The following is a 27,874-nucleotide window of genomic DNA, read 5'->3' as shown; positions in this document are numbered from 1 at the left end:
TCACATTCAGGAGGAGGCATGCTGTGTAGTCACATTCAGGAGGAGGCATGCTGTGTAGTCACATTCAGGAGGAGGCATGCTGTGTAGTCACATTCAGGAGGAGGCATGCTGTGTAGTCACATTCAGGAGGAGGCATGCTGTGTAGTCACATTCAGGAGGAGGCATGCTGTGTAGTCACATTCAGGAGGAGGCATGCTGTGTAGTCACATTCAGGAGGAGGCATGCTGTGTAGTCACATTCAGGAGGAGGCATGCTGTGTAGTCACATTCAGGGGGAGGCATGCTGTGTAGTCACATTCAGGGGGAGGCATGCTGTGTAGTCACATTCAGGAGGAGGCATGATTTCAGAAACGACCAATGCAATAGCCTGTTATAGGGATGTACATTTGGCAGCCACATTACTGCAACATAAACTATAATGAAGTGGTTGTAACAACAGAAGAACGTGCTTATTAGTCTTGATATCGTAAATTAACTTTATTAGTCTTGATATCGTAAATTAACTTTATTAGTCTTGATATCGTAAATTAACTTAATTAGTCTTGATATTGCAAATTAACTTAATTAGTCTTGATATCGTAAATTAACTTAATTAGTCTTGATATCGTAAATTAACTTAATTAGTCTTGATATTGTAAATTAACTTAATTAGTCTTGATATATTAAATTAACTTAATTAGTCTTGATATCGTAAATTAACTTAATTAGTCTTGGTATCGTAAATTAACTTTATTAGTCTCAACGTTGTAAATTAACTTGGTTTTCTCTCCTTAGTTTGCATTATTACTGGATTTCCAATTAGTTCATTACATGGCTAATAAACTTAAGCTCAGTTTGGATTCAGGTGGGGGCTAGATTAGTCTTTAACTGGTCCATGCCTATAATGTGACTTTGGGCTGTATAGTGGGAACCAAACTGAGGCAACAAAGCACAAAAGTGAGCAACAACATAGCGGCCATTTATCATTGGTCAACAATGGTGCCCTGAAGTAGGTCCTACAAAGACACAAAGACAGGAAGGAAACTGTGAACTCAACCAACCTACAAAAACAATGAAATAAATGGTCTCTCTTTGATATATCAATGACCTATCAAATACACTTGGCTGTGAGAGAACCCAACAAATACCGTCCCACTTTGCTGAGAATGCCCTGTCTATTGGCCTCTTGGAATCTTGGTAACCCTGCCAGACAGCTCTAGACTATTTGTGGTCCCTGAAACCAGGTTTGAATAACAGGATGGCTAGAGAGGACTGGGAACAAATCATCTCCATAACAAATCAGGGCCCACTAGGGCTGAAACCCAATGATTCAAATCTTTGGAGTCAGTCCTAGAGCTCACACATAAGCCCCACAATTGTGAAAGATATCAACATCGGGCACCCCCAAGACACATTGGGCACCCCAAGGGAACCTCTGAGACACATTGGGCACCTCCAAGACACATTGGGAACCCCCAAGACACATTGGGCACCCCCAAGACACATTGGGCACCCCCAAGACATATTGGGCACCCTTAAGAATCTAACCCTGCCTGAGACAGTGGCTAGCCAGCCATCCAGTGGGAGGTACTGTACTCACCTCCATCTTCCACTTGGCCAGCCACTCCTCCCTGGTCCTCTTGCTAATGTAATATGGGTCCCCGGCCTGGAAGGTTACTCTGGGAATGGGCCTCTGACGCAGACTGACGGAGCCACGCAGCCTGCCTGTCCCAGGGCCTCCAACTCCCTGTTTAAAGGGATACAAAGAAGAACACCGGAATAAAGATATTAACTAACGTACTTGTTTTCTGTTTGTTTGTTCTGCTTTTTGCAAGGTTGTAGAGGAGGAAGATGACTCAGGCAAACAGTTTCATGCTATCACTGCTGAAACTGCTGGCTAGTACTGTTGCTAGTTAGCCAGAGAAGCAATATTTTGCTCTTTGTCCCTTTTGGGGTGTGGGCGGAGGGGGGCTGCGTAGGGGGGGTGCTCCAGAAAAGGATGATGACTCATTGACAAAACTGCAGCCCAATGCAGACAATGTGTGATTGGTCAAACAGCAAGGAGCACAAACTGTCTCTTCCGGAGCCCTGGCAACCCACTATACTGTCTCACTCTCTACCAATCACAGCCTGGTTTGGAGAGCACGCTGAAGTCATTGGCCAACGCAAGGACCTTCTCATGTCGGACTGGGCACCAAGTGTATTTGATATCTCAGATCTATATGCCAATAGGTACCATTTCTTTCAAAAGTCCAAGAGGTCATGATATTGTAAAAATGATATCGTAAAAGGAGAACAGCACTTCCCCCTAGTTCAGCATCATCACCAGCTAACATCACAACCCTCAAAGGTCAGTCTGAAGAGGATACATCCCATTTCTCCAAACTTTTCCAGGAGGGTGTACTTGTCTGTACAGCAGTCTGAATGTTAGACTAGATCCTCCATAGGATTGATGTAAGCATCGGCTGGAGGGAGATTCTACCATTGTTAAATTGATGCGAGGAGCTGGAGAAGTGGGCTGACTGATTGACTGGTTGATGGATGGATTGATTGATTGATGATGTAACACAGTATAATGAAGACAGTGGATGACTTACCTGTTTCTTGGCTGTATCACCTCCATCCTCCTTCTGCTCCACATCTAGAGGGAAACACAGTGAGTGACACTGGAGCAATCATTCAATAACGTGTTCCTGTGGGCGAGCCAAAAGTCAGAGTAATCTCAGCAGATAGGAGACGAGAGAGACCCACAGCCACAGTCACCTTGGCATCGACAGAAAAAACAAAGCCACTCCGCAACACAGGACCAGTGGATCTCCTCAATCATTCATAAGAGTTCTACCTGACCTGTAGTTAGACACTTGTGGGCTAGCTGAGCTTGTCACAGTAGCCTGTCACCTTAGCAGCGTATATCAAAGTCTGCTGGCTGGGTTAGAAGTCTATTCACCACATGGCATCGTTGTCTTAGGAAAGTTAGACGTGTCAGAACGACGTAGCTGTCTGAAGACAACGTCAATGGCCCCCCGAAGATGACCTTAACTCACTCTGGTTCTCTCAGCTGCCAGGTAGAACCTAAAGCCATATGTAAATGAACATTCCTGTTGTCGACCCTTTCCCAACATCCCTGTTGTCGGCCCTTTCCCAACATCCCTGTTGTCGGCCCTTTCCCAACATCCCTGTTGTCGGCCCTTTCCCAACATCCCTGTTGTAGGCCCTTTCCCAACATCCCTGTTGTCGGTCCTTTCCCAACATCCATCCCTCTTGTCGGCCCTTTACCAACATCCCTGTTGTCGGCCCTTTACCAACATCCCTGTTGTCGGCCCTTTCCCAACATCCCTGTTGTCGACCCTTTACCAACATCCCTGTTGTCGGCCCTTTACCAACATCCCTGTTGTCGGCCCTTTCCCAACATCCCTGTTGTCGACCCTTTCCCAACATCCATGTTGTCGACCCTTTCCCAACATCCCTGTTGTCGACCCTTTCCCAACATCCCTGTTGTCGACCCTTTCCCAACATCCCTGTTGTCGGCCCTTTCCCAACATCCCTGTTGTCGACCCTTTCAAACATCCCTGTTGTCGACCCTTTCAAACATCCCTGTTGTCGGCCCTTTCAAACATCCCTGTTGTCGACCCTTTACCAACATCCCTGTTGTCGACCCTTTCAAACATCCCTGTTGTCGGCCCTTTACCAACATCCATGTTGTCGACCCTTTCCCAACATCCCTGTTGTCGGCCCTTTCCCAACATCCCTGTTGTCGACCCTTTCAAACATCCCTGTTGTCGGCCCTTTCAAACATCCCTGTTGTCGACCCTTTCCCAACATCCATGTTGTCGACCCTTTCAAACATCCCTGTTGTCGACCCTTTACCAACATCCCTCTTGTCGGCCCTTTCCCAACATCCATGTTGTCGACCCTTTCCCAACATCCCTGTTGTCGACCCTTTCAAACATCCCTGTTGTCGACCCTTTCAAACATCCCTGTTGTCGGCCCTTTACCAACATCCATGTTGTCGACCCTTTCCCAACATCCCTGTTGTCGACCCTTTCCCAACATCCCTGTTGTCGACCCTTTCCCAACATCCCTGTTGTCGACCCTTTCCCAACATCCCTGTTGTCGACCCTTTCCCAACATCCCTGTTGTCGACCCTTTCCCAACATCCCTGTTGTCGGCCCTTTCCCAACATCCCTGTTGTCGACCCTTTCAAACATCCCTGTTGTCGGCCCTTTCAAACATCCCTGTTGTCGGCCCTTTACCAACATCCCTGTTGTCGACCCTTTCCCAACATCCCTGTTGTCGACCCTTTCCCAACATCCCTGTTGTCGACCCTTTCAAACATCCCTGTTGTCGACCCTTTCCCAACATCCCTGTTGTCGACCCTTTCAAACATCCCTGTTGTCGACCCTTTCCCAACATCCCTGTTGTCGACCCTTTCAAACATCCCTGTTGTCGACCCTTTCCCAACATCCCTGTTGTCGGCCCTTTCAAACATCCCTGTTGTCGGCCCTTTCCCAACATCCCTGTTGTCGGCCCTTTCCCAACATCCCTGTTGTCGACCCTTTCAAACATCCCTGTTGTCGGCCCTTTCAAACATCCCTGTTGTCGACCCTTTACCAACATCCCTGTTGTCGGCCCTTTCCCAACATCCCTGTTGTCGACCCTTTACCAACATCCCTGTTGTCGACCCTTTACCAACATCCCTGTTGTCGACCCTTTACCAACATCCCTGTTGTCGGCCCTTTCAAACATCCCTGTTGTCGACCCTTTCAAACATCCCTGTTGTCGACCCTTTACCAACATCCCTGTTGTCGGCCCTTTCAAACATCCCTGTTGTCGACCCTTTCAAACATCCCTGTTGTCGACCCTTTCAAACATCCCTGTTGTCGACCCTTTACAAACATCCCTGTTGTCGACCCTTTACCAACATCCCTGTTGTCGGCCCTTTCAAACATCCCTGTTGTCGGCCCTTTCAAACATCCCTGTTGTCGACCCTTTACCAACATCCCTGTTGTCGACCCTTTCAAACATCCCTGTTGTCGACCCTTTCAAACATCCCTGTTGTCGGCCCTTTCCTGTGAAGCTCAGGCACCTCAATGTGCTGGGGGACAGAGAATAGACAAGTGCAGGTGCTGCTGGTGCAGTCAGTCAGTCAGTCAGCTAAAGAGATGGAGGCTGAGTTGAGTTGATGCAACAGAGGTTTGGTGTGGTAAAACCATGATGAGTAGTGGAGAGGAGAGGAGAGGAGAGGAGAGGAGAGGAGAACCACAGCTGGCTGCTATTACCATAGCTCGTACCGCTTCACAACCCCTCGCCACTAAGCAGAAAAAAACAACGGCACACTGTAGCCTACTCACTGCTTCTCTTGTGTGACTTTAGGTCCACATAACATCTCTGCAGGGATCTCTACGCACTTGATGGACTTGAACCAGTATGGAGGTGTGCTACACCGACTACTATGCCTTCTTGATTACAATCACCCTGCTTCTGGAACAGTGTTGTTCCAATGTAATAAAGTAGTAATACTTCTAGAAGAAACAGGAGTCTCTCTTCCTTCTCTCTCCAACAGCTTTCACACTCACCATTCACTAACATGGTCCAATCAGAAGGGCATCATCCACTTCCCAGGCAGCTTGACTATGTACATCCACACCCAGCCTGACTGAATGTTGCTGGATGTTTCCTATCTACACCTCAAAGAAATATGCTTTGCATTTCCTGTTAGAGCACATGGTTCCATTAAAACTAGCTGTCTGTCGTGTGTGTGTTCGCGCGTGTGTGTGGGCATGTCTGTGTCTGTGAGTGTGCATGTGTGTGTGTGCGTGCGTGTGTGTGCTCATGTGCATGAGTGTCCGTGTGCGTGCATGAGTGGGTGTGCGTGCATGAGCATGTGTGTGTGTGTATATGTGTGTGCGTGCATGAGCGTGAGCGCATGTGTGTGTGTGTGTGTGTGGATGGAAACCTGCACCCTAAGCCGTAACATAACATACCTGGCCTGGAAATACAAAACCACACAACCGTTGGTGGTGTGATAAAAATATACAGAAAAGGAAACTGACACACTTCCTGTAGGCTAAATGCTGCAGAAAATATACTTCCTCAAGCCTCTAGTAATAAAATGTAGCTTAACCTACTCTCCACTAGTAGTATGAACTTCAGAAACGAGGTTCTGTCCCAAATGGCACGCTGTCCCCTACACAGTGCCCTACCTTTGACCAGGTCAGAGGAAGTTAACCTACATAGGGAATAGAGTGCCATTGGGGAAGCATCCTTGGGGCTTTCCCCACATATCTGGCGGTGAATGACATGAGTTCCTGAGGTCTGTAAGTCAGAGTGCCATATGGGCGGGGTTTGCACAACTCTTCTATTGGTTCCATTACACCAGGCAAGCTCAATCGAGCCCAGATAAAGGATTTGAAATAGTTTTTTGAATAGTATTGAACCCAGGTCAGCTGTGATTACAAAGGTGTGTTATCCATTCTGAAGCAGCATTGTTTACCTGCCTGCGTTCAGCAGAGTTGAGGTTAACCAAGGAGCATGGACACTACCCAACTGAAACAGCATTGTTTACCTGCCTGCGTTCAGCAGAGTTGAGGTTAACCAAGGAGCATGGACACTACCCAACTGAAACAGCATTATGACTAACGACTTTTAACCACGGACGTCCCCATTCAAGTCCATGATGGCATAATGGGTGGACTGGCAGCCATTTTGTAACCATGCCAGGAAGTACAAGCAGGAGGTGTGCCTTTCACACTGTGCTGTGATTTGTTGAGTCAACTGACGTTACAACATATACATAACATTACATGAGCCTCATCAGTTAGCATCATTTTAATCAACATTCTACAGTACCATGGAAATGACTGCATCACAATACCAGGCTGCTATTGTGAGTGTAGCCATCAGTTTCCCAGGGTTACAGCTTCCAAGCCTGTTCTATTTCTAGAATACGTAGAGCAGCGAGAGGCTGAGGAAGGGAGAAGGTCCAAGGAAAAAGCAGCTGACTCACATTCACAACAACAGTCTTTATAGCTATGATCCATCTTGAGCAGTGTGCACATTTGTGGAACAGGGTTGATACAATACACTGTTTCATATCAACCCTCAACACTGCATGTAGCTGCTACATATCACAGGACGTTATGACACAACATTGAGAAACACAGAATACAACCATTTTATTACCCTGAAAGACCATGACAGCCCAGCAGAAGAACAGTAGACTGAAGAGTTGTATTATCCAGCCCCATTACAACACTTGAGCTCTGAGAGGCCTGTGGGAACATCCTGATAGCATGGGTACATCCCAAATGGCACCCTATTCCCTATATAGTGCCCTACTTTTGACCAGGTCCCATTTGGTACGCCGTCTCAAAGTCCCCTTTCACCCCGACATGTAATTTGGGATGCAGACCATGTTTTCCTGCTTTATTAACTACCCTGGGGCTGTCACTGAAGTACCGTACACAACCTTTACACCCTACACTCACTGGTCCACGCTCATTAAGAGAGGCCTTTTCAACTTGGTTCTCTCTTTCTGCCTTCACCTCGCTCTCTCCCTCTCTCTCTCCCTCCTTCCACCTCTCTCTCTCTCTCCCTCTCCCTCCCTCCCCCCACCTCGCTCTCTCCCTCTCTCTCTCCCTCCCTCCACTTCTCTCTCTCCCTCCCTCTATCCCTCCCTCCCTCTCTCTCTCCCTCCACCCTCTCTCTCTATCCCTCCCTCCCTCCACCCTCTCTCTCTATCCCTCCCTCCCTCCACCTCTCTCTCTCTCTCTCTCTCCCTCCCTCCCTCCCCCTCTCTCTCTCCCTCCCTCCCTCCCTCCCTCCCTCCCTCCCTCCCTCCCTCCCTCCCTCCACCTCTCTCTCTCCCTCCCTCCCTCCCTCCCTCCCTCCCTCCCTCCCTCCCTCCCTCCCTCCCTCCACCTCTCTCTCCCTCCCTCCCTCCACCTGTCTCTCCCTCCCTCCCCCTCCCTCTCTCTCCCTCCCTCACCCTCTCTGTCTCTCCCTCCCTCCCTCCACCTCTCTCCCTCCCTCCCCCCACCGCTCTCTCTCCCTCCCTCCCCCTCTCCCTCCCTCCCTCCCTCCACCTCTCTCCCTCCCCCACCTCTCTCTCCCTCCTTCCACCTCTCTCTCTCCCTCCCTCCCCCTCTCCCTCCCTCCCTCCCTCCCCCCACCTCTCTCCCTCCCCCCACCTCTCTCTCTCCCTCCTTCTACCTCTCTCTCTCTCTCTCCCTCCCTCTTTCTCCCTCCCTCCCTCCACCTCTCTCTCTCTCCCTCCCTCCTTCCACCTCTCTCTCTCTCCTTCCCTCCACCTCCCCTTTTCCTCTATCTCACCGTTTTTATCTCTCTCTCTCTTTCTTTCCCTGTCCACCTCTCTCTTGTTCTACCTCCCTCTCTAAAGATTGTGTACGGTACTTTCTCTCTCTCTCTCTCTCTCTCTCTCTCTCTCTCTCTCTTTCCCCTCTCTCTCTCCACCTCCACCTCTCGCTCCCTCCACCTATCTCTCTCTTTCTCTCCACCTCTCTCTCAGTTTCATCAATAGGAATAAGTGACTAAAATAACCAGAGTGAAGCAGGCAGAGTCGGGGTTACTTTACATTATAGTGGCTTCTGCCATGGTCAGGGAGTTTCTGTTACGTTGCAAGCAGAGCAGGGGAGGGAGGGAGGAGTCGGCACTATGTCGGCATCCCAAATACTCTAATCCCTAACAGTGCACATATGAGCCCTACACAAATGTAGTGTACTATGTACCTTGCCAGTTTGGGGGCGTTCCAGCTCTCGTATTCCTAGTGCTCATGCAGTTCACCTAATCCTTCCCTCTTCCTCTCCTCCTCTCTAAACTGCTGTAGTTATCGTGCTGTGCCCTGTAGATCAGGGATCATCAACTAGGTTCAGCCACGGGACTATTTGTTTTGTTGAGCGGATGGTCAATTACAAAATCATTTGTGGGCGGCCTCCCGGGTGGTGCAGTGGCCTCCCGGGTGGTGCAGTGGCCTCCCGGGTGGCGCAGTGGTTAAGGGCGCTGTACTGTAGCGCCAGCTGTGCCACCAGAGACTCTGGGTTCGCGTCCAGGCTCTGTTGTAACCGGCCGCGACCGGGAGGTCCGTGGGGCGAAGCACAATTGGCCTAGCATCGTCCGGGTTAGGGAGGGCTTGGCCGGTAGGGAAATCCTTGTCTCATCGCGCACCAGCGACTCCTGTGGCGGGCTGGGTGCAGTGCGCGCTAACCAAGGTTGCCAGGTGCACAGTGTTTCCTCCGACACAAGAAGCAGTGCGGCTTGGTTGGGTTGTGTATCGGAGGACGCATGACTCTCCCGAGCCCGTTGTAGTGATGAGACAAGATAGGAGCTACTAAAACAATTGGATACCACGAAATTGGGGAGAAAAAGGGGTAAAAATTCAACACAAAAACAAATAAATAAATAAATAATTTGTGGACTGCAAATTGACCGCAAGAAGCCAAAACAGATATAATATTTTACTAAACACAATCATTTCAAACCTTGCTTCCATTTGTATACGTCATTCTATTATGTGTGGGAATACTGTGGAACAGATTTCAAAACGTAATCACCGAGAGCTGATTTCCTGTCGTTTTTACAGTCTGTTTGGGGGCTCAGAAAACTTGGGAGGCCAAAGAAAAGCACCAACGGGCCACCAGTAGAGGAACCCTGCTTTGGATGGATGGCAGAACCCCTTCCTTTTATTTAACCTGCTATGTATCCCTCCCTCCCTCCATCCTCCCTCCCTCCATCCTCCCTCCCTCCATCCTCCCTCCCTCCCTCACTCCCTCCATCCTCCCTCCATCCTCCCTCCCTCCCTCCCTCCCTCCCTCCCTCCCTCCCTCCCTCCCTCCCTCCCTCCCTCCCTCCATCCTCCCTCCCTCCATCCTCCCTCCCTCCCTCACTCCCTCCATCCTCCCTCCATCCTCCCTCCCTCCCTCCCTCCTCCCTCCCTCCCTCCCTCCTCCCTCCCTCCCTCCCTCCCTCCATCCATCCTCCCTCCCTCCCTCCCTCCCTCCGTACCCAACAGAAAACTGATTCTCTCTCTCTCTCTCTCTCTCTCTCTCTCACACACACACACACACACACACACACACACACACACACACACAGACAGCCTAGCTGCCCTCTGAGAAGGGAGAGAAGAGAGAGAGGGGGATAGGAAGATAAGAGGGGGACACAGAGGTGACCAGGGTCACTGTTTCCAGATCTATTTAAAGCGTTTTACTATCTTTTGTTTATTTACCATGTTCTACATTACTGTGTTAAATTCATCCACACTGAACACACCCGAAGAATAATTCAAAATGGCCACAGCGTTCAAGGAGAAACCATACATTGTTCATTTTCATTCACTTGGCATTGCCTGTCAGTTCAGCCAGTGCAGAGCTGGCTGTGCCAGGAATGTAGTGAGAATGAAGACAGTAATATCACCAAGCAGGAGGCAGGACTCACATTTTGTTGGGCGCTCCAGTTTCCGCCTGCCTCGTTTCTTGCGTGGCGGAGTTGTCAGAGTCTCCTCTTTGTCTTTCTCAGAGTCGTCCTGCTCGTCCCGGCTCGGCTCCCGGCTCGGCTTCCGGCTCACTAGAAACCTGTTCTCCAGGGAGGGGGGGCTCCAGCTCTTTTGCAGGAGGGTGGGTGGTCCCGGGGGGCCGTCTTCAGACTGACTGGCACTGGGGGAACCAGGGGCATCTGGTAACCCGTTCTTCTCTGGACCTTTCCTCTCTTGCTTGGGGCAGCTGCTGGCATCAGCCTGGGTCCTGTCTCTGTCTGTTTGCCCGCCGCTGGCATCAGCCTGTGTCCTGTCTCTGTCTGTGTGCCCGCTGCTGGCATCAGCCTGGGTCCTATCTCTGTCTGTGTGCCCGCTGCTGGCATCAGCCTGGGTCCTGTCTCTGTCTGTGTGCCCGCCGCTCATGACTCCATTCTGCACCTGCGCCACAGACACTCTCTCTCTTTCCGCTGCCACCCCGGTGAGACTGTTGCCCCCGCCTCCGGGCACACTGTCCTTCACAGACACACTGCCCTCCGCCTGCAGGTAAAGAAGGAGATAAGCTATTAGGAAGATTATAGTGGAGTGGATATTATTGCCAATCATTTCACGTTGTTAGCCAATAACCTTAAGGACAATGGAGTCATTTTTATTCTATGTTAGTTAGCCTTTAGTACAGGTATTTTCTTTAAGTTTCACTGCATCACTTTAATCTTTATTTGAATGAAACACACTTCAGTATATTGGTATGCTTCAGTAGCCTGAGGTCCTGTCTGCCTGCGTCTGTAACTGTTGGAGCTCCAAACATCAGTCAATACAGTCCAACTGTACCAATAACCTCAAGTAGATAACTGTATTATAGTGGGACACCCTGTGAACTCGCTGTGCGTTGGTGGTGTGCTGTAACTCAGCTATTCACTGCATCACTGTAGGGCACAAATATGAGAGGAATGTTGGCTTTTTGTCAAAGGCAGGAAATCTTTCATTTTATTGACGTGGGACTCGCCCCTGGAAACCATTTCATGCTGTAAAGAGAAGTATTTACTAATCTCTGTTCCAGCAGAAGAACAGAGATTCTCCAACCCAATGACACCATAGCACAGCCAAACAACGTTATCTGTCTGGTATTATCTGCGTGTGATTCAACTACATTGTAAATCTATATAATCGTATATCTATATCACCAGGCATGTCTCTACTCTTTTCAGATAAGTACATATAAAAATCACACGTCAAGTATCTCATATAACATGTTGATCACAAGATATACACCTCTTTTTAGTGACCTAGAAAATGAACTCCTTTTAAAATGCTTGAAGAAGAGGACATGTGAGCTGGTGGGAGAGCGATCTTTTCTCCGCAGTGTCTCTGCTAGAGACTACTGCCTAAAAATAGTATTAAAAATCATTTCGGAGACAATTCCATTACTAGGTCACAGCAAAGGAAAGTAGAGCATGTCTACTAGCGAGATGAGATTGGCCTGTCTGTCAACACTGAGATTGGCCTGTCTGTCAACACTGAGATTGGCCTGTCTGTCAACACTGAGATTGGTCTGTCTGTCAACACTGAGATTGGTCTGTCTGTCAACACTGAGATTGGCCTGTCTGTCAACACTGAGATTGGCCTGTCTGTCAACACTGACAACATCATGTCTGAAGCATCGATTGTCTCAGACAGGCGGAAGGACGGACAGATGCAGAGTGAAAGACAGAGACAGGCAGGCAGGCAGAAAGGCAGGCAGGCAGAAAGGCAGGCAGGCAGAAAGGCAGGCAGGCAGAAAGGCAGGCAGAAAGGCAGGCAGGCAGGAAGAAAGGCAGGCAGAAAGGCAGGCAGGCAGGCAGAAAGGCAGGCAAAGGCAGGCAGAAAGGCAGGCAGAAAGGCAGGCAGGCAGGCAGAAAGGCAGGCAGAAAGGCAGGCAGGCAGGCAGAAAGGCAGGCAGGCAGAAAGGCAGGCAGGCAGGTAGGCAGAAAGGCAAGCGGGCAGGCAGGCAGAGGAAGGGAGTGAGACAGAGACAGAAAGACAGGCAGACAGAAAGACAGGCAGGCAGACAGGCAGGGAACAAGAGAGAGACAGAGACAGAAAGACAGACAGACAGACAGGCAGGCAGGGAACAAAAGAGAGACAGAGACAGACAGACAGGCAGGCAGGAAGGCAGACAGACAGAGGCAGGGACTGAGATCGAGACAGAGACAGGCAGGAAGGCAGGCAGGCAGGGAACGAGAGAGAGAGAGAGAGAGACAGAGACACCCACACAGAGACAGGTGCAGTATGTACATCTGACTCTGTTAGCAACAGTCTAATGCCTAATGAGACAAGAGATCTAACACTTTAGAACATGTTGATGTTGTGGGAAATTATTTTATTATATCAGACTAATGACTGTGTCTTTTCATTCCTTACCAGGCTCTTTAGAGAAGCCAATCCTAATTATACTGCGATGTGGACGGAGTAGAACTAAAACATATCCACTGTTAAATCCAGAAAGCTGATGTTCTGAAAGAGCTTCAAAATCTGGACCCATACAAATCAGCTGGGCTAGACAATCTGGACCCTCTCTCTCTAAAATGATCCGCCGAAATTGTTGCAACCCCTATTACTAGCCTTTTCAACCTCTCTTTCATATCGTCTGAGATCCCCAAAGATTGAAAAGCTGCCGCGGTCATCCCCACTCTTCAAAGGGGGAGACATTCTAGACCCGCACTGTTACAGACCTATATCTATCCTACCCTGCCTTTCTAAGGTCTTCGAAAGCCAAGTGAACAAACAGATCACCGACCATTTCAAATCCCACCGTACCTTCTCCACTATGCAATCTGGTTTCCGAGCTGGTCATGAGTGCACCTCAGCCACACTCAAGGTCCTAAATGATATCATAACCCGCCATTGTTAAGAGACAATACTGTGCAGCTGTATTCATCGACCTGGCCAAGGCTTTCGACTCTGTCAATCACCACATCCTCATCGGCAGACTCAACAGCCTTGGTTTCTCAAATGACTGCCTCGCCTGGTTCACCAACTACTTCTCAGACAGAGTTCGGTGTGTCAAATCGGAGGGCCTGTTGTCCGGACCTCTGGCAGTCTCTTTGGGGGTGCCACCTGGTTAAATTCTCGGGCCGACTCTTTTCTCTGATTACATCAATGATGTCACTCTTGCTGCTGGTGATTCTCTGATCCACCTCTACGCAGATGACACCATTCTGTATACTTCAGGCCCTTCTTTGGACACTGTGTTAACTAACCTCCAGACGAGCTTCAATGCCATACAACTCTCCTTCCGTGGCCTCCAACTGCTCTTGAAATGTAAGTAAAACGAAATGCATGCTCTTCAACCGATCGCTGCCCACACTTGCCCGCCCGTCCAGCATCACTACTCTGGACAGTTCTGACTTAGAATATGTGGACAACTACAAATAGCTAGGTGTCTGGTTAGATTGTAAACTCTCCTTCCACACTCACATTAAGTATCTCCAATCCAAAATTAAATCTAGAATCGGCTTCCTATTTCACAACAAAGCATCCTTCACTCATGCTGCCAAACATACCATCGTAAAACTGACCATCCTACCGATCCTCGACTTTGGCGATGTCATCTATAAAATAGCCTCCAACACTCTACTCAACAAACTGGATGCAGTCTATAACAGTGCCATCAGTTTTGTCACCAAAAGCGAGGGCCAGCCAACGAGAGCATACAGGTGCCACTGCGACCTGTATGCTCTCGTTGGCTGGCCCTCGCTTCATATTTGTCACCAAACCCACTGGGTCCAGGTCATCTATAAGTCTTTGCTAGGTAAAGCCCTGCCTTATCTCAGCTCACTGGTCACCATAGCAGCACTCACCCATAGCACGCGCTCCAGCAGGTATATTTCACTGGTCATCCCCAAAGTCAATTCCTCCTTTGGCCGCCTTTCCTTCCAGTTCTCTGCTGCCAATGACTGGAACGAATTGCAAAAATCACTGAAGCTGGAGACTCATATCTCCCTCTCTAACTGTAAGCACCAGCTGTCAGAACAGCTCACAGATCACTGCACCTGTACATAGCCCATCTGTAAACAGCCCATCCAACTACCTCATCCCAATTCTGTTATTTATTTTTTTGCACCTTTGCACCCCAGTATCTCTACTTGCACATTCATTTTCTGCACATCTATCACTCCAGTGTTTAATTGCTCAACTGTAATTATTTGCCACTATGAACTTTTTATTGACTTATCTTACCTCATTTGCACACACTGTATATAGATTTTTCGATTGTGTTATTGACTGTATGTTTGTTGATTCCATGTGTAACTTTGTGTTGTTGTTTGTGTCGCACTGCTTTACTTTATCTTGGCCAGGTCGCAGTTGTAAATGAGAACTTGTTCTCAACTTGCCACCTGGTTAAATAAAGGTAAAATAAATAAAATACACATTTGTCAAGCTATTTTCAGAGAAGAGTTCTGAAAGCAAACTCCACTGATTTCTCACTGACATAAGAAAAAAAGGATAGCATTTAACCAAAACATTGTGAGAAGAAGAGAGACAGAGTGAGAGAGAGAGAGACAAAGAGTGGAGACAGAGTGAGAGAGATAGTGAGAGACAGAGTGAGACAGACAGAGAGACAAAGACAGAGTGAGAGAGATAGTGAGAGACAGAGACAGAGTGAGACAGAGAGTGAGACAAAGGCAGAGTGAGAGAGAGTGAGAGACAAAGGCAGAGTGAGACAGAGAGTGGAGACAGAGTGAGAGAGGTAGTGAGAGACAGAGAGAGACAGAGAGTGAGACAAAGGCAAAGTGAGAGAGAGACAAAGGCAGAGTTAGAGAGAGAGAGAGATACAGAGTGTGTGAGAGTGAGAGACAGACAGTGTGTGAGAGAGAGAGTAAGAGCTAGAGTTACAACACTTTCTGTCAGCTCCAGGGTGTTACACAACACCAGCCAATGACCTTTGACCCAGTGACCTACAACTGGCCCCTGCCAGAGGTCACAGTACATTTGGAAAGTATTCCGACCCCTTGACTTTCCACATTTTGTTATGTCACAGCCATACTCTAAAATGTATTACATTTTAAAAAGTGAAGCCAACAGTGAAGAGGCGACTCCGGGATGCTGGCCTTCTAGGCAGAGTTACAAAGAAAAAGCCATATCTCAGACTGACCAATACAAATAAAAGATTAAGATGTGCAAAAGAAGGCCAACACTGGACAGAGGAACTCTGCCTGGATGGCCAGCATCCCGGAGCTGCCTCTTCACTGTTGACGTTGAGACCGGTGTTTTGCGGGTACTATTTAACGAAGCTGCCATTTGAGGACTCGTGAGGTGTCTGTTTCTCAAACTAGACACTGTACTTGTCCTCTTCCTCAGTTGTGCACCGGGGCCTCCCACTCCTCTTTCTATTCTAGTTAGAGCCAGTTTGCGCTGTTCTGTGAAGGGAGTAGTAGACAGCGTTGTACGAGATCTTCAGTTTCTTGGCAATTTCTCGCATGGAATAGCCTTAATTTCTCTGAAAAATAATAGACTGACGAGTTTCAGAAGAAAGGTCTTAATTTCTGGCCATTTTGAGCCTATAATCGAACCCATAAATTCTAATGCTCCAGATACTCAACTAGTCTAAAGATGGCCAGTTTTATTGCTTCTTTAATGAGGACAACAGTTTTCAGCTGTGCTAACATAATTGCAAAAGGGTTTTCTAATGATCAATTAGCCTTTTAAAATTATCAACTTGGGTTAGCTAACACAACGTGCCATTGGAACACAGAAGTGATGGTTGCTGATAATGGGCCTCTGTACGCCTATGAGATTTTCCATAAAAAAATTGATTGATCAGCTGAATTCCCATAGCTAATTGTCAGTTTCAGTGAGATGAACTCCACTAGCTAATTGGTCAGTTTCAGTGAGATGAACTCCACTAGCTAATTGGTCAGTTTCAGTGAGATGAACTCCACTAGCTAATTGGTCAGTTTCAGTGAGGTGAACTCCACTAGCTAATTGTCAGTTTCAGTGAGATGAACTCCACTAGCTAATTGGTCAGTTTCAGTGAGATGAACTCCACTAGCTAATTGGTCAGTTTCAGTGAGATGAAATCCACTAGCTAATTGGTCAGTTTCAGTGAGATGAACTCCACTAGCTAATTGGTCAGTTTCAGTGAGATGAACTCCACTAGCTAATTGGTCAGTTTCAGTGAGATGAACTCCACTAGCTAATTGGTCAGTTTCAGTGAGATGAACTCCACTAGCTAATTGGTCAGTTTCAGTGAGATGAACTCCACTAGCTAATTGGTCAGTTTCAGTGAGGTGAACTCCACTAGCTAATTGTCAGTTTCAGTGAGATGAACTCCACTAGCTAATTGGTCAGTTTCAGTGAGATGAACTCCACTAGCTAATTGGTCAGTTTCAGTGAGATGACCTCCACTAGCTAATTGGTCAGTTTCAGTGAGATGAACTCCACTAGCTAATTGGTCAGTTTCAGTGAGATGAACTCCACTAGCTAATTGGTCAGTTTCAGTGAGATGAACTCCACTAGCTAATTGGTCAGTTTCAGTGAGGTGAACTCCACTAGCTAATTGGTCAGTTTCAGTGAGATGAACTCCACTAGCTAATTGGTCAGTTTCAGTGAGGTGAACTCCACTAGCTAATTGTCAGTTTCAGTGAGATGAACTCCACTAGCTAATTGGTCAGTTTCAGTGAGATGAACTCCACTAGCTAATTGGTCAGTTTCAGTGAGATGAACTCCACTAGCTAATTGGTCAGTTTCAGTGAGATGAACTCCACTAGCTAATTGGTCAGTTTCAGTGAGGTGAACTCCACTAGCTAATTGGTCAGTTTCAGTGAGGTGAACTCCACTAGCTAATTGGTCAGTTTCAGTGAGGTGAACTGGTTGAAGTGCTTCCATTACCCATTAGAAAAATAGCTAATTAATAAATTGACGACAGCCTATATGCCCTTCACCTATCTGTTTCATGTCTCAAGTAGTCCGTGAAAGCCAGCATGGATAAAATGCTATAATTAACTAATAATATTCTAATAATTCTCATGTGCCAACGTATCGCCTCGGTGAAACTTTCACTCCTGTAGAATTTAAATAATTGGATGACGAAACTCGCAAGAGAACAATTTCCAATGACAACTTTGTGAGTCACACAGCCTCCGACAGTGTTTCTCCTACCACAAATGGTATATATCTGCTGTTTTTACAATAAACCTACAATGTGTGTATAGCCTTCAGTTCTGCATGACACCGTTTCTGACACTGTTTGTTTGTTTATTGATGGTTGTGAAAAAGTCCAATGAAGATATTATTACAAATGATCTACTTACAGCGATCTGCTTGTGTTTTCTCCCAGCAGGCCGGCCCTCTTTACAGCTGGTGTTGCTTTTAGAGGATTTCTCTTCTGGTGCCAGCTCTTTGTCCAGTATCGTGCTCTCCCTCTATCAAACAATCACACAACACAATATTATCAATCTCATATGAAGAATCAGGTAGAATCACAAATTCATAAACCAACCATTTTCAAAATGTGACATCAGTCCCCACAACTTTGACCCTAAAATTGTACCCTGAATTCCCTGTATAGCTCTACTATAAACATTCCAAGTTTTCACAACCTCACATGAACAGTTTAGAATCGCAAGTTGACAGGAAATGCATAGTAAGCATCACCCATAGGATTGACAGGCAGTTTGAACGTGTAATGTGATTCTAATTGTAGTTTAACAGTATACAGTATTTATCCATTCCAAATGTTGAGCAGTTTAAGGTCTCTCAATAGGTCTCCATCATATTCCTCTTTAGGATGAAGACAATAGGACACATGGGATGTGAATGTCTCTTTGAGAGCAGGACAGTACAGAGCCTGACCTCACCCAGACACATTCCCTAATGACACTGTTACAAAGACACTGTGTGTGTGTGTGTGTGTGTGTGTGTGTGTGTGTGTGTGTGTGTGTGTGTGTGTGTGTGTGTGTGTGTGTGTGTGTGTGTGTGTGTGTGTGTGTGGTGTGTGTGTGTGTGTGTGTGTGTGCGTGCGTAGACCCCATCCAGTACATTGCCTTTGATTAATAAAACTGAGTCCACCCCGATGCAGCACCCCTGGGGTTTTCTGTCCACCTCGATGCAGCACCCCTGGGGTTTTCTGTCTACCTCGATGCAGCACCCCTGGGGTTTTCTGTCTACCTCGATGCAGCATCCCTGGGGTTTTCTGTCTACCTCGATGCAGCACCCCTGGGGTTTTCTGTCTACCTCGATGCAGCACCCCTGGGGTTTTCTGTCTACCTCGATGCAGCACCCCTGGGGTTTTCTGTCTACCTCGATGCAGCACCCCTGGGGTTTTCTGTCTACCTCGATGCAGCACCCCTGGGGTTTTCTGTCTACCTCTATGCAGCACCCCTGGGGTTTTCTGTCTAGCTCGATGCAGAACCCCTGGGGTTTTCTGTCTACCTCGATGCAGCACCCCTGGGGTTTTCTGTCTACCCCGATGCAGCACCCCTGGGGTTTTCTGTCCACCTCGATGCAGCACCCCTGGGGTTGATGGAACATATGATAATACTAATGTAGTTGCTTCTATAAAACGTCTCAGACTGCTGATTTAGAATCTGTTTAGCCTTTTAGATGATAATGAAGAAGGTGATATGGACCTGGAGGACCTGATCCTCGATCAGCACTCCAACTAAGACTATTTTGTGAATACAGGCCACCGGGGTTCAATAACGACTGAATAACATGTACTGACTGAGTGTCTTACTGAGTCTGTTGTGGGCCTATGAAGGGAGACAAGCTTGAACAATTAATTGAGGCAGATCAAATCCTGCTTAGCAACCAGCTATAAGCATCACGAGGAGGGAGCTACTGGGAGCTGCTGATGACAAACAGTGTGGACTTTTTAAAGGCAGTCTTATAAGCAGTCATATTATGCAGGCACATTATTGGTAGTAAATCTACAGTAGTATCTAGTACGTGGATCCACTGAGCTAAAATCATTCACATAATCTTCCAAATCTAATCTCCTCCTTATATAAGATTAATACGATTATCTGACTGTACATTTTCATTATCTGTTGTTTATTTCTCCAGTAGTGATTTCCCTTCTCCTTTCTAGAGCTACGTCCCAAATGGCACCCTATTCCCTACAAAGTGCAAAGAACCCTACCGTGCACTACGGTATATAGAGAATAGAGTGCCATTTGGGACAAACTACTAGTGCCTGGTTTAGCCTGGCTCCACCACAGGCGTATTGGTACTGCGTGGCCTCTCTGAGTGCTACTCTATACAGGATGAGCAGAGAGACCGAGACGAGAGAGAGACAGAGAGTCAGTCTACTCTCTGTCTCTACAGACGTGTGGTGTCATGTGATGTGAAGAGCTCCTGGCTCCAGCCATGCTTCAAGCTCGCCAAACCCCATGTCACCAAAGGAGCGTGGAAACGAGGTAACCGCAAGGGCAGAATTCTAGAATACGGAATGTTTTATATGCGGCCCTAAATCATGCTTCGTTTGGAGACACCGCCAGTCCAGCCCATGGACATGTCGCCTTCTATTGTATCGTCAAAATCCACAACATACCATTATAAGACATGACTAATAGACATGGAAACAATAGATGGCATAAAATACAAAGACTATTTTGTTATTGCCTTTTGTGTGAACCCTATAACACACTCTGGCACTATTCGATATCTCTGGCACAATTTCCGTCAGCGGTCGGTTTATTTAAGGCAATGGTTGTTGCTTAGCAACAGGACTACATTGGGCGGGCAGTGTGATGGGAGAGCGTAGTAGAGGAGAGAGAAGAGAGGAAGAGAAAGAGAGGAGGATAAATGTCCCAGTATAACACATAGGGAGAGCAGTTTCAGCAGCAACTGGCTGGCTGGCACAGCATTAGATATAACAGCCAACGCCCCACGTAACAGTAAGAAAACACTGTCACCATTCTAACAGGCACAATGAGAGAGAACACAATCATTTTGTTATCAATAATGTAATGCAATTGATCAAATGTATTTATAAAGCCCCTTTCACGGCAGCAGTTGTTACTGTTGTTAATGTGGCTAATGGGTGTCTAACTTACAGTAGCCCAGCATGACATGTTATGATGTTTATAGTATAACTGTACAGAGTATAGATTCATTTGAATCCTTACATACAATGGAAACATTTGGTGGATCAACCTGCTTTATGTTTATTATCGTATGGAAATTATGGAAATGGTAATCAATTACACAGTGGTTCAGAAAAATAATGCAAAATAACTCAATGATAAGATCTCTGATCAATATGGGTATAACATGTTATAATAACATTGTAAAACACACTGTTATAAACGTATTAACACAGAAACAAAATGTTACAGTGTTTTAATGACAGTAGTTTGACTTTACATAGCTGTTTGTTTCTCACCATTCTGTTCCCAGGTGCATCGCAGGTGTAGTCTAAGCTTTGGAATGCAGCGGTGTTGTTGGTGGCAACAGTGTTGGACGGCATCGCCAAGAGTGCAAATCGTACGGATGATATTCTCAATGGAAAACAGAAGAAGCTTCAAAATATGAGAAATAAAATCAAAGAAACAAAAAAATGACGATCCTTCAATGAACCTTCCGATGATCCTGCAAAACGAAGAACAACAAATGTAATCATGCACGCTGAAAAACTGTACATCCAACTATTTATTATTATAATAGTATATTTATTATTACATTGTGATTATTCCTTCGTTTTGTGTTAAGTTGAACATGATTCTAGCCTATATACCTACAGATTGGATTCAATGAATCTCAGTCTCTCTACTATGCCTGCAGTGATCTGATCAGGCAAACGCAGGGCCTACTAAGCATCAAATTGTCAACGGCTTTACATGCCGTCTATTCCAGTTGTGCCTTTACTAGTTAGAAAAACATTTTAAGCATGCTTAAATAAGTGTCAGTTCTCTCTGGTTTCTCCCGTTTCTCTCACACAATATACCACAAGTGTAGGCCTGTAGGGCTATATGGCGTTATCGAATAAACTATTACCGGTATATATGCATTATGCATATAATAATCTATATGCAGATTAGATGTTCATTATAGCCCAACACCTGTGGTCAAACGAGACACTCCTTTGCACAGACTGCTGGCTCCATGCAAGGCCTAGCCTACTACCTCTCTGCCTATTGAGATCCATAGCTAGCCATGTGCACTTATAAATACAGTATCAATGTTGATGGTCAATGTTATACTTTTCATCGATTTTTCCAGAAGGCTTGTAATATAGGCCTAGTCTTGATATAGGCTAAACGTCCTTGGTGTTTTTTGTCATTGCCTCCATTTTCACTAGTTAGTACTACACTACCGTCTACCGATAACTGCCGGAGGTAAAGTGCTCGAGCCACACGTTCACCCACGCGCACAGACAGACTTTCTGACACATTGATACAAATGTTGCATTAATGCGTCATTGGGGACATTTGAATGATAGTTCAAATCAATCTAAACATATTGGTAAATGTAGCATATCACTGTCGTTCTAGTGTAAATGCATGTTTCCATTTGTTCGTGGGAAGAAAACAATGTTGCGGGAAATGATATTGCAGCTACAAAACGTGTTACTTTTTAAATGTATATATATATTTGTGTGTGTGAATACAATGTCACCTACTGTTCCATTGTCAGCAAAAATCACAAATATGATGCATTATAACAATTCTGATTGAATTAACGACTTTATCTATGAACACATGGCTGGCGGTCCACTGCATTTGTCACTGTTGCAGGCTTAAATTACCAAATTGTACACGTATTTGAAGGGGAAATCAGCATCTAACCCGGTGGGACTGTACCGCGTTTATAGGCCACAACCATTTGATGGACAAAACCCCGTTATTTTCAGACGGGCGTGTATTCTGTAGAAACAATCGCCTTTCTGTATGTACAAATACGCGGTCACCAAGTTCAACTGAGTATCGCAATGTCTAATCACAAGTCAGTCATCACATATCTGCAAAAGCACAAAAAGGAATACTGTTTCCCACCACCACCACCACGATCGAATGCAGCCAGTCTTCCTTCCGTTCTAAGGGATCTCACTGACTGTGTGTGTTCCGATAAAGGTTAGCCCTACAGAGGGTTTGGTAATAACGGGCTATGGTTTTTAAACGAGTGAATCACGGTGTTCATTACCCGTTTTGCCAAGTCCCAGGCCAGACCCTTTTTGTTGTCGCTTGCTCCCGGATCCTCCTTCTTCTTCTCTCCCCGTCCTCCACCACACCAGCCGGCCAGCACTCCGCCAGATGCTCGGCTCACACTGCAGGGGCCAGCGGACCGATAGTGTCTCCACTAGGTCCTAAAGGTAGTGCTGTAACGGCTGCTGCTTCATTGCCATTATGCTAGAATTTATACTCAATATATTTAATTACTGTTTCAAAATCCGGTTAAACTCAAATAATTGTCAATTTCTGTGTCAAATATTCAAATAGCCAAAAAAGTTCAGAGTGTTGAAAATAGCATACATCAGACCACATAGCTGGCAATAAGCCTACAAGTAGGCACCAGACAGGCATATAGGCTGCAGGTCTATTTCACACTGGTGGCCCTAGGTCAAGGGTCAAACCTCTGGCCATAAACATGAAAATAAACATATAAGCGAGAAATAAAACAATATTACTAAGAATGAATCAAACCCAATAGCTAATAAATAAGCCTGCAGTCTGCATTGTGTTTATAGTGATTACATAATAATGAATATTCTGGGAAGGCTTTCCACTAGATGTTGGAACACTGCTGTGGGGACTTGCTTCCATTCAGCCACAAGAGCATTTAGGCCTGGCTCGTAGTCGGCGTTCCAATTCATCCCAAAGGTGTTTGATGGGGTTGAGGTCAGGGCTCTGTACATGCCAGTCAATTTCTTCCACACCGATCTCAACAAACCATTTTTGGATGAACCTCGCTTTTGCACGGGGGCAAAATATTTTCACGCTGAAACAAGAAAAGGCCTTCCCCAAACTGTTTCCACAAAGTTGGACGCACAGAATGATATAGGATGTCATCGTATGCTGTAGCGTTAAGATTTCCCTTCACTGGAACTAAGGGGCCCGAACCATAAAAAACAGCCCATACATTATTCCTCCTCCACCAAACGTTACAGTTGGCACTATGCATTCGGGCAGGTAGCATTCTCCTGGCATCCGCCAAACCCAGATTTGTCCGTTGGACTGCCAGATGGTGAAGCGTGATTCATAACTCCAGAAAACGCATTTCCACTGCTCCAGAGTCCAATGGCAGCGAGCTTTACACCACTCCAGCTGACGCTTGGCATTGAGCATGGTGATCTAACATGCTGACCACACTGCCCGCGTTGCTTGCGCAAGCATCGCAAAATAAATGTACACATACATGTTATTCAACAATTTCACCCACACTGCTCGCGCCCGTCTGCCTAGCCAGGCGCTAAAATAGAACTTGGCTGTATTTGTGACGCTTGACACGCTGCAAGTCTGCCTCTCCCATCTCCTCATTAGTTTTTAGAAGCATATACCCACGTGGTGATTGAAAGATGAACTGAGGTCCACACTCAGTCCAGTTGGTGGTGGTAATGCACCTTAAAGTTGGTTGCCAATCGTCATATAAAGTCCAAAGAAGAAGAAGAAGCCTGAAGGAGGAGAGGTTACGAGAAACAAACTTGGTTTTCACTTTTGTCTGTGGATTCATTGTCAGAGTAGAGGACCTTGTGCATTTCAGGTAAAATAACAACCCAAGGTATATATCCCAGGACAAATTAGCTAGCAACAGCAAGCAAGCTAGCTATATTGTCATAAATATTTAATGCTTTTTGACCTGTCCCCAAATTAATAAAGTTGGTTCAGAGTTCATTTTGATTTTTAAATCTGCGTGTCCTGATCGAGTCTAGTACGGATGGACAAAATCAACATGCGCGAGTGGTGTGATCAGCATGTTAGGCTTGTGTGCGGCTACTCGGCCATGGAAACCCATTTCATGAAGCTCCCTACAAACAGTTATTGTGCTGGCGTTGCTTCCAGAGGCAGTTTGGAACTCAGTAGTGAGTGTTGCAACCGACTCTTCAGCACTCAACGTTTCCACTTCACAATAACAACACTTACAGTTGACCGGGGCAGCTCTAGCAGGGCAGACATTTGACAAACTGACTTGTTGGAAAGGTGGTATCCTATAACGGTTCCATGTTGAAAGTCACTGAGCTCTTCAGTAAGGCCATTCTACTGCCAATGTTTGTCTATGGAGATTGCATGGCTGTGTGCTAGATGTTATACACCTGTCAGCAACGGGTGTGGTTGAAATAGCTGAATCCACTCATTTGAAGGGGAGTCCACATACTTTTGTATATTTCGTGTACGTCCTGCCTGCTGCTTCAGAGTATGTCATTGTCAGGAGTATAGTGCCAGAGGCTCTAGAGGCTCTTACAAGCACAAACAGAACAAAACCCTGGGGATCAGACAGGCTACAGATATTTAAGGGGGAGGAGGGATGGGAGGGGGAAGGGGGATAGAGGGGAAGGGAGACAGGGAGGGAGAGGGAGGGGAGACAGGGAGGGAGAAAGGGGAGGGAGGGAGAGCGAGAGAAGGAGGGAGAGGGAGAGAGAGATCGAGGGAGGGAGGGGTGAGAGACAGAGAAGTGAGAGGGGGGGCAGAGAGAGAGACAGAGAAAGAGAGGGGAGTGAGAAAGAGAGGCAGAACGAGTGAGAGAAAGGAGTGTGAGGGAAGAGGGGGTGGAGAGAGGGGACGGGGAGAGGCAGCGAGTGGGAGGGAGGGAGGGAGGAAAAGAGAGAGAGATCCAGAGAGGGGGGGGGGGGGGGGGGGCAGGCTGATGTGGTTCAGTGAGCTTGAAGCATGGCTGGAGCCAGGAGCTCTTCACATCACATGACACCACACGTCTGTAGAGACAGAGAGTAGACTGACTCTCTGTCTCTCTCTCGTCTGTAGACTGAATCTCTCGGTCTCGCTCTGGTCAAATGTCATATTATGTATATATACGGTGTTATAACGACGTGCAAATAGTTAAAATACAAAAAGGAAAATAAATAAACATATATAAGGGTTGTATTTACAATGCTGTTTTTTCTTTATTGGTTGTCCTTTTCTTGTGGCAACAGGACACACACCTTGCTGCTGTGTTTGCACACAGCAAGGTATTTCACCCAGTAGATATAGGAGTTGATCAAAATTGGATTTGTTTTGGATTTTTTTGTGGATCTGTGTAATCTGAGGGGAATATGTGTCTCTAATATGGTCATACATTTGGCAGGAGGTTAGGAAGTGCAGCTCAGTTTCCACCTCATTGTGTGGGCAGTGTGCACATAGCCTGTCTTCTCTTGAGAGCCAGGTCTTTCTCTTGTCTGTAGAGTAGACTGAATCTCTGTCCCTCTCGTCTGTAGAGTAGACTGAATCTCTGTCCCTCTCTTGTCTGTAGAGTAGACTGAATCTCTGTCCCTCTCGTCTGTAGAGTAGACTGAATCTATCAGTCCCTCTCTTGTCTGTAGAGTAGACTGAATCTCTGTCCCTCTCTTGTCTGTAGAGTAGACTGAATCTCTGTCCCTCTCGTCTGTAGAGTAGACTGAATCTCTGTCCCTCTCTTGTCTGTAGAGTAGACTGAATCTATGTCCCTCTCGCGTGGTCAGGTTCAGTCAAGGACAGAAGCATGATGACACAACCCAACAAAGAGGAAGAGGGAGAGAGAGAGAGAAAGAGGGAAAGCAGAAGGAGAGGAGAGCAGGAGCTGTGTCTGGGGCTGCTCTCACTGACCCTCACACAGACAGATGGGTGGACGGACGGAAGGACAATGCACATACACAAGCACACAAACATATTATTTGCCTGGTATGATTAGGGCCCTGTGTTTTGGACAATCATTTGACAGGACCTGGATTTTAACCTTTATATAAATATTATTCATAAAAAAAGTCCCCTTTCTTTTTATGGCAGATGATCCAGCACCATACATAGACAATTGCTTACATTTTTGGTGTAATTCTCATTTCTGGAAAAGGCTAAAAATAGAGGTTAAAATCTAGGTCATGCGACATGATAGTCTAAAACACAGGGTCATAGTTATGATTACAGTTATGCAAACATCAGGAGATAGTATTTGTGATTGCAGGATATATGACTCCCTGCGGGCCAATGGCAATCTTATCCGATAGCAGGGAGTTGTTTCCCAGAAAAAATAACCACTCAATTACTTGAGTGGTTATTTTATATATATATGTATATACATTTTTTCAAATTTAACACAAATTCTTATTTACAATGACGGCCTACCCTGGCAAAACCCTAACCGACGCTGGGCAAATTGTGCGCCACTCTGTGGGACCCCGAATCACGGCCGGTTGTGATAGAACCTGGAATCGAACCAGGGTCTGTAGTGATAACTCTAGCACTGAGATGCAGTGCCGTAGACCGCTGCGCCACTCGGGTGCCCCTAAACTGTAAAGTTATGACAGTCACATTTCTTTCAAGGCCAGATTCAACAGGACAGTACACACAGTGCCTTCAGAAAGCACATCAGTATTTCATCTACATAAATATTCACAGCCCTTTACTATGACACTCCAAATTGAGCTCAGGTGCATCCTATTTCATTGACATCTGATTAATTTAGCAGACACTCTTATCTAGAATGACTTACAGTGTTGAGTGTATACTTTTTCGTAGTCCTTTGATCCTCCTTGAGATGTCACTACAACTAGATTGGAATCCACCTGTGGCCATTTGGACATGTTTTTAGAAAAAACACACCTGTCTATATAAGCTCCTACAGTTGACAGTGCATGTCAGAGCAGAAACTATATAATGAAGTCCAAGGACCCGTCTGTAGATCTCTGAGATAGAATAGTGATGAGGCATATATCTGGGGGATATAAAATACTGGGGGTATAAAACTATTTCTAGTGTTGAAAGTTTCCAAGAGCACAGTGCACAGTGCACAACACATCTTCGGGAGATATGGAACTTCCCAGAATCTGCTTAGAGCTGCCCATCCGACCAAACTGAACCACAGGACAAGAAGGACCTTGGTCAGGGAGGTGACCCAGAACCCAATGACCACTCTGACAGAACTACAGAGTTCCTTGGCTGAGATGGGAGAACCTGCCAGAAGGACAACAGTCTCTACAGCACTTCACCAATCTGGGCTTCATGGGAGAGTGGCCAGACTGAAGCCACTCCGGCAAAAAATGCACAACAGCACGCCTAGAGTTAGCAAAAAGTCACATGAAAGACTTTGTGATCAGAAGGCAAAAGATTATGTTGTCTGATGAGACAAAAATTGAACGCTTTGCAAAGTGTTATGTCTGGAGAAAACCAGGCACAGCTCATCACCCGTCTAACATAGCATCATGCTATGGGGATGCTTTCCAGCAGCAGGGACGGGGAGACTGGTAAGGATAGAGGAAACAGTGAATGGAGCCAAATACACACAAATCCTTGATGAGAACCTG

At 46.4% G+C, this 27,874-nt stretch overlaps 1 protein-coding gene across 3 annotated transcripts in view; it reads right to left on the bottom strand.

Moving 5' to 3' along the window:
• The window catches only part of LOC139383302 (DNA (cytosine-5)-methyltransferase 3A-like), a 65,736-nt gene extending 43,064 nt beyond the window's left edge, over positions 1–22,672 (bottom strand). Inside the window, exons 1-7 of one of the 3 annotated variants that reach the window (XM_071127774.1) lie at positions 22,588–22,672; positions 20,831–21,036; positions 17,757–17,867; positions 10,813–11,004; positions 10,431–10,728; positions 2,576–2,619; positions 1,579–1,725 (exon numbers count right to left, since the gene is read on the bottom strand). In XM_071127774.1, the coding sequence (XP_070983875.1) occupies positions 1,579–1,725; positions 2,576–2,619; positions 10,431–10,728; positions 10,813–11,004; positions 17,757–17,867; positions 20,831–20,914 (876 nt within the window). In that variant the 5' untranslated portion in view covers positions 20,915–21,036; positions 22,588–22,672. Of the gene's footprint in view, positions 1–1,578; positions 1,726–2,575; positions 2,620–5,554; positions 5,641–10,430; positions 11,005–17,756; positions 17,868–20,830; positions 21,037–22,587 lie in introns of those variants that run through there. The other 2 variants (XM_071127773.1, XM_071127775.1) reach the window with 2 other exon arrangements.
• Positions 22,673–27,874: the final 5,202 nt, after the last annotated feature.

The sequence above is a fragment of the Oncorhynchus clarkii genome, chromosome 25 (genome assembly GCF_045791955.1).
Source record: "Oncorhynchus clarkii lewisi isolate Uvic-CL-2024 chromosome 25, UVic_Ocla_1.0, whole genome shotgun sequence".
NCBI lineage: Eukaryota > Metazoa > Chordata > Actinopteri > Salmoniformes > Salmonidae > Oncorhynchus > Oncorhynchus clarkii.
Note: the sequence above shows the minus strand (reverse complement) of the source record. Positions and strands in the feature narration are given on the sequence as shown.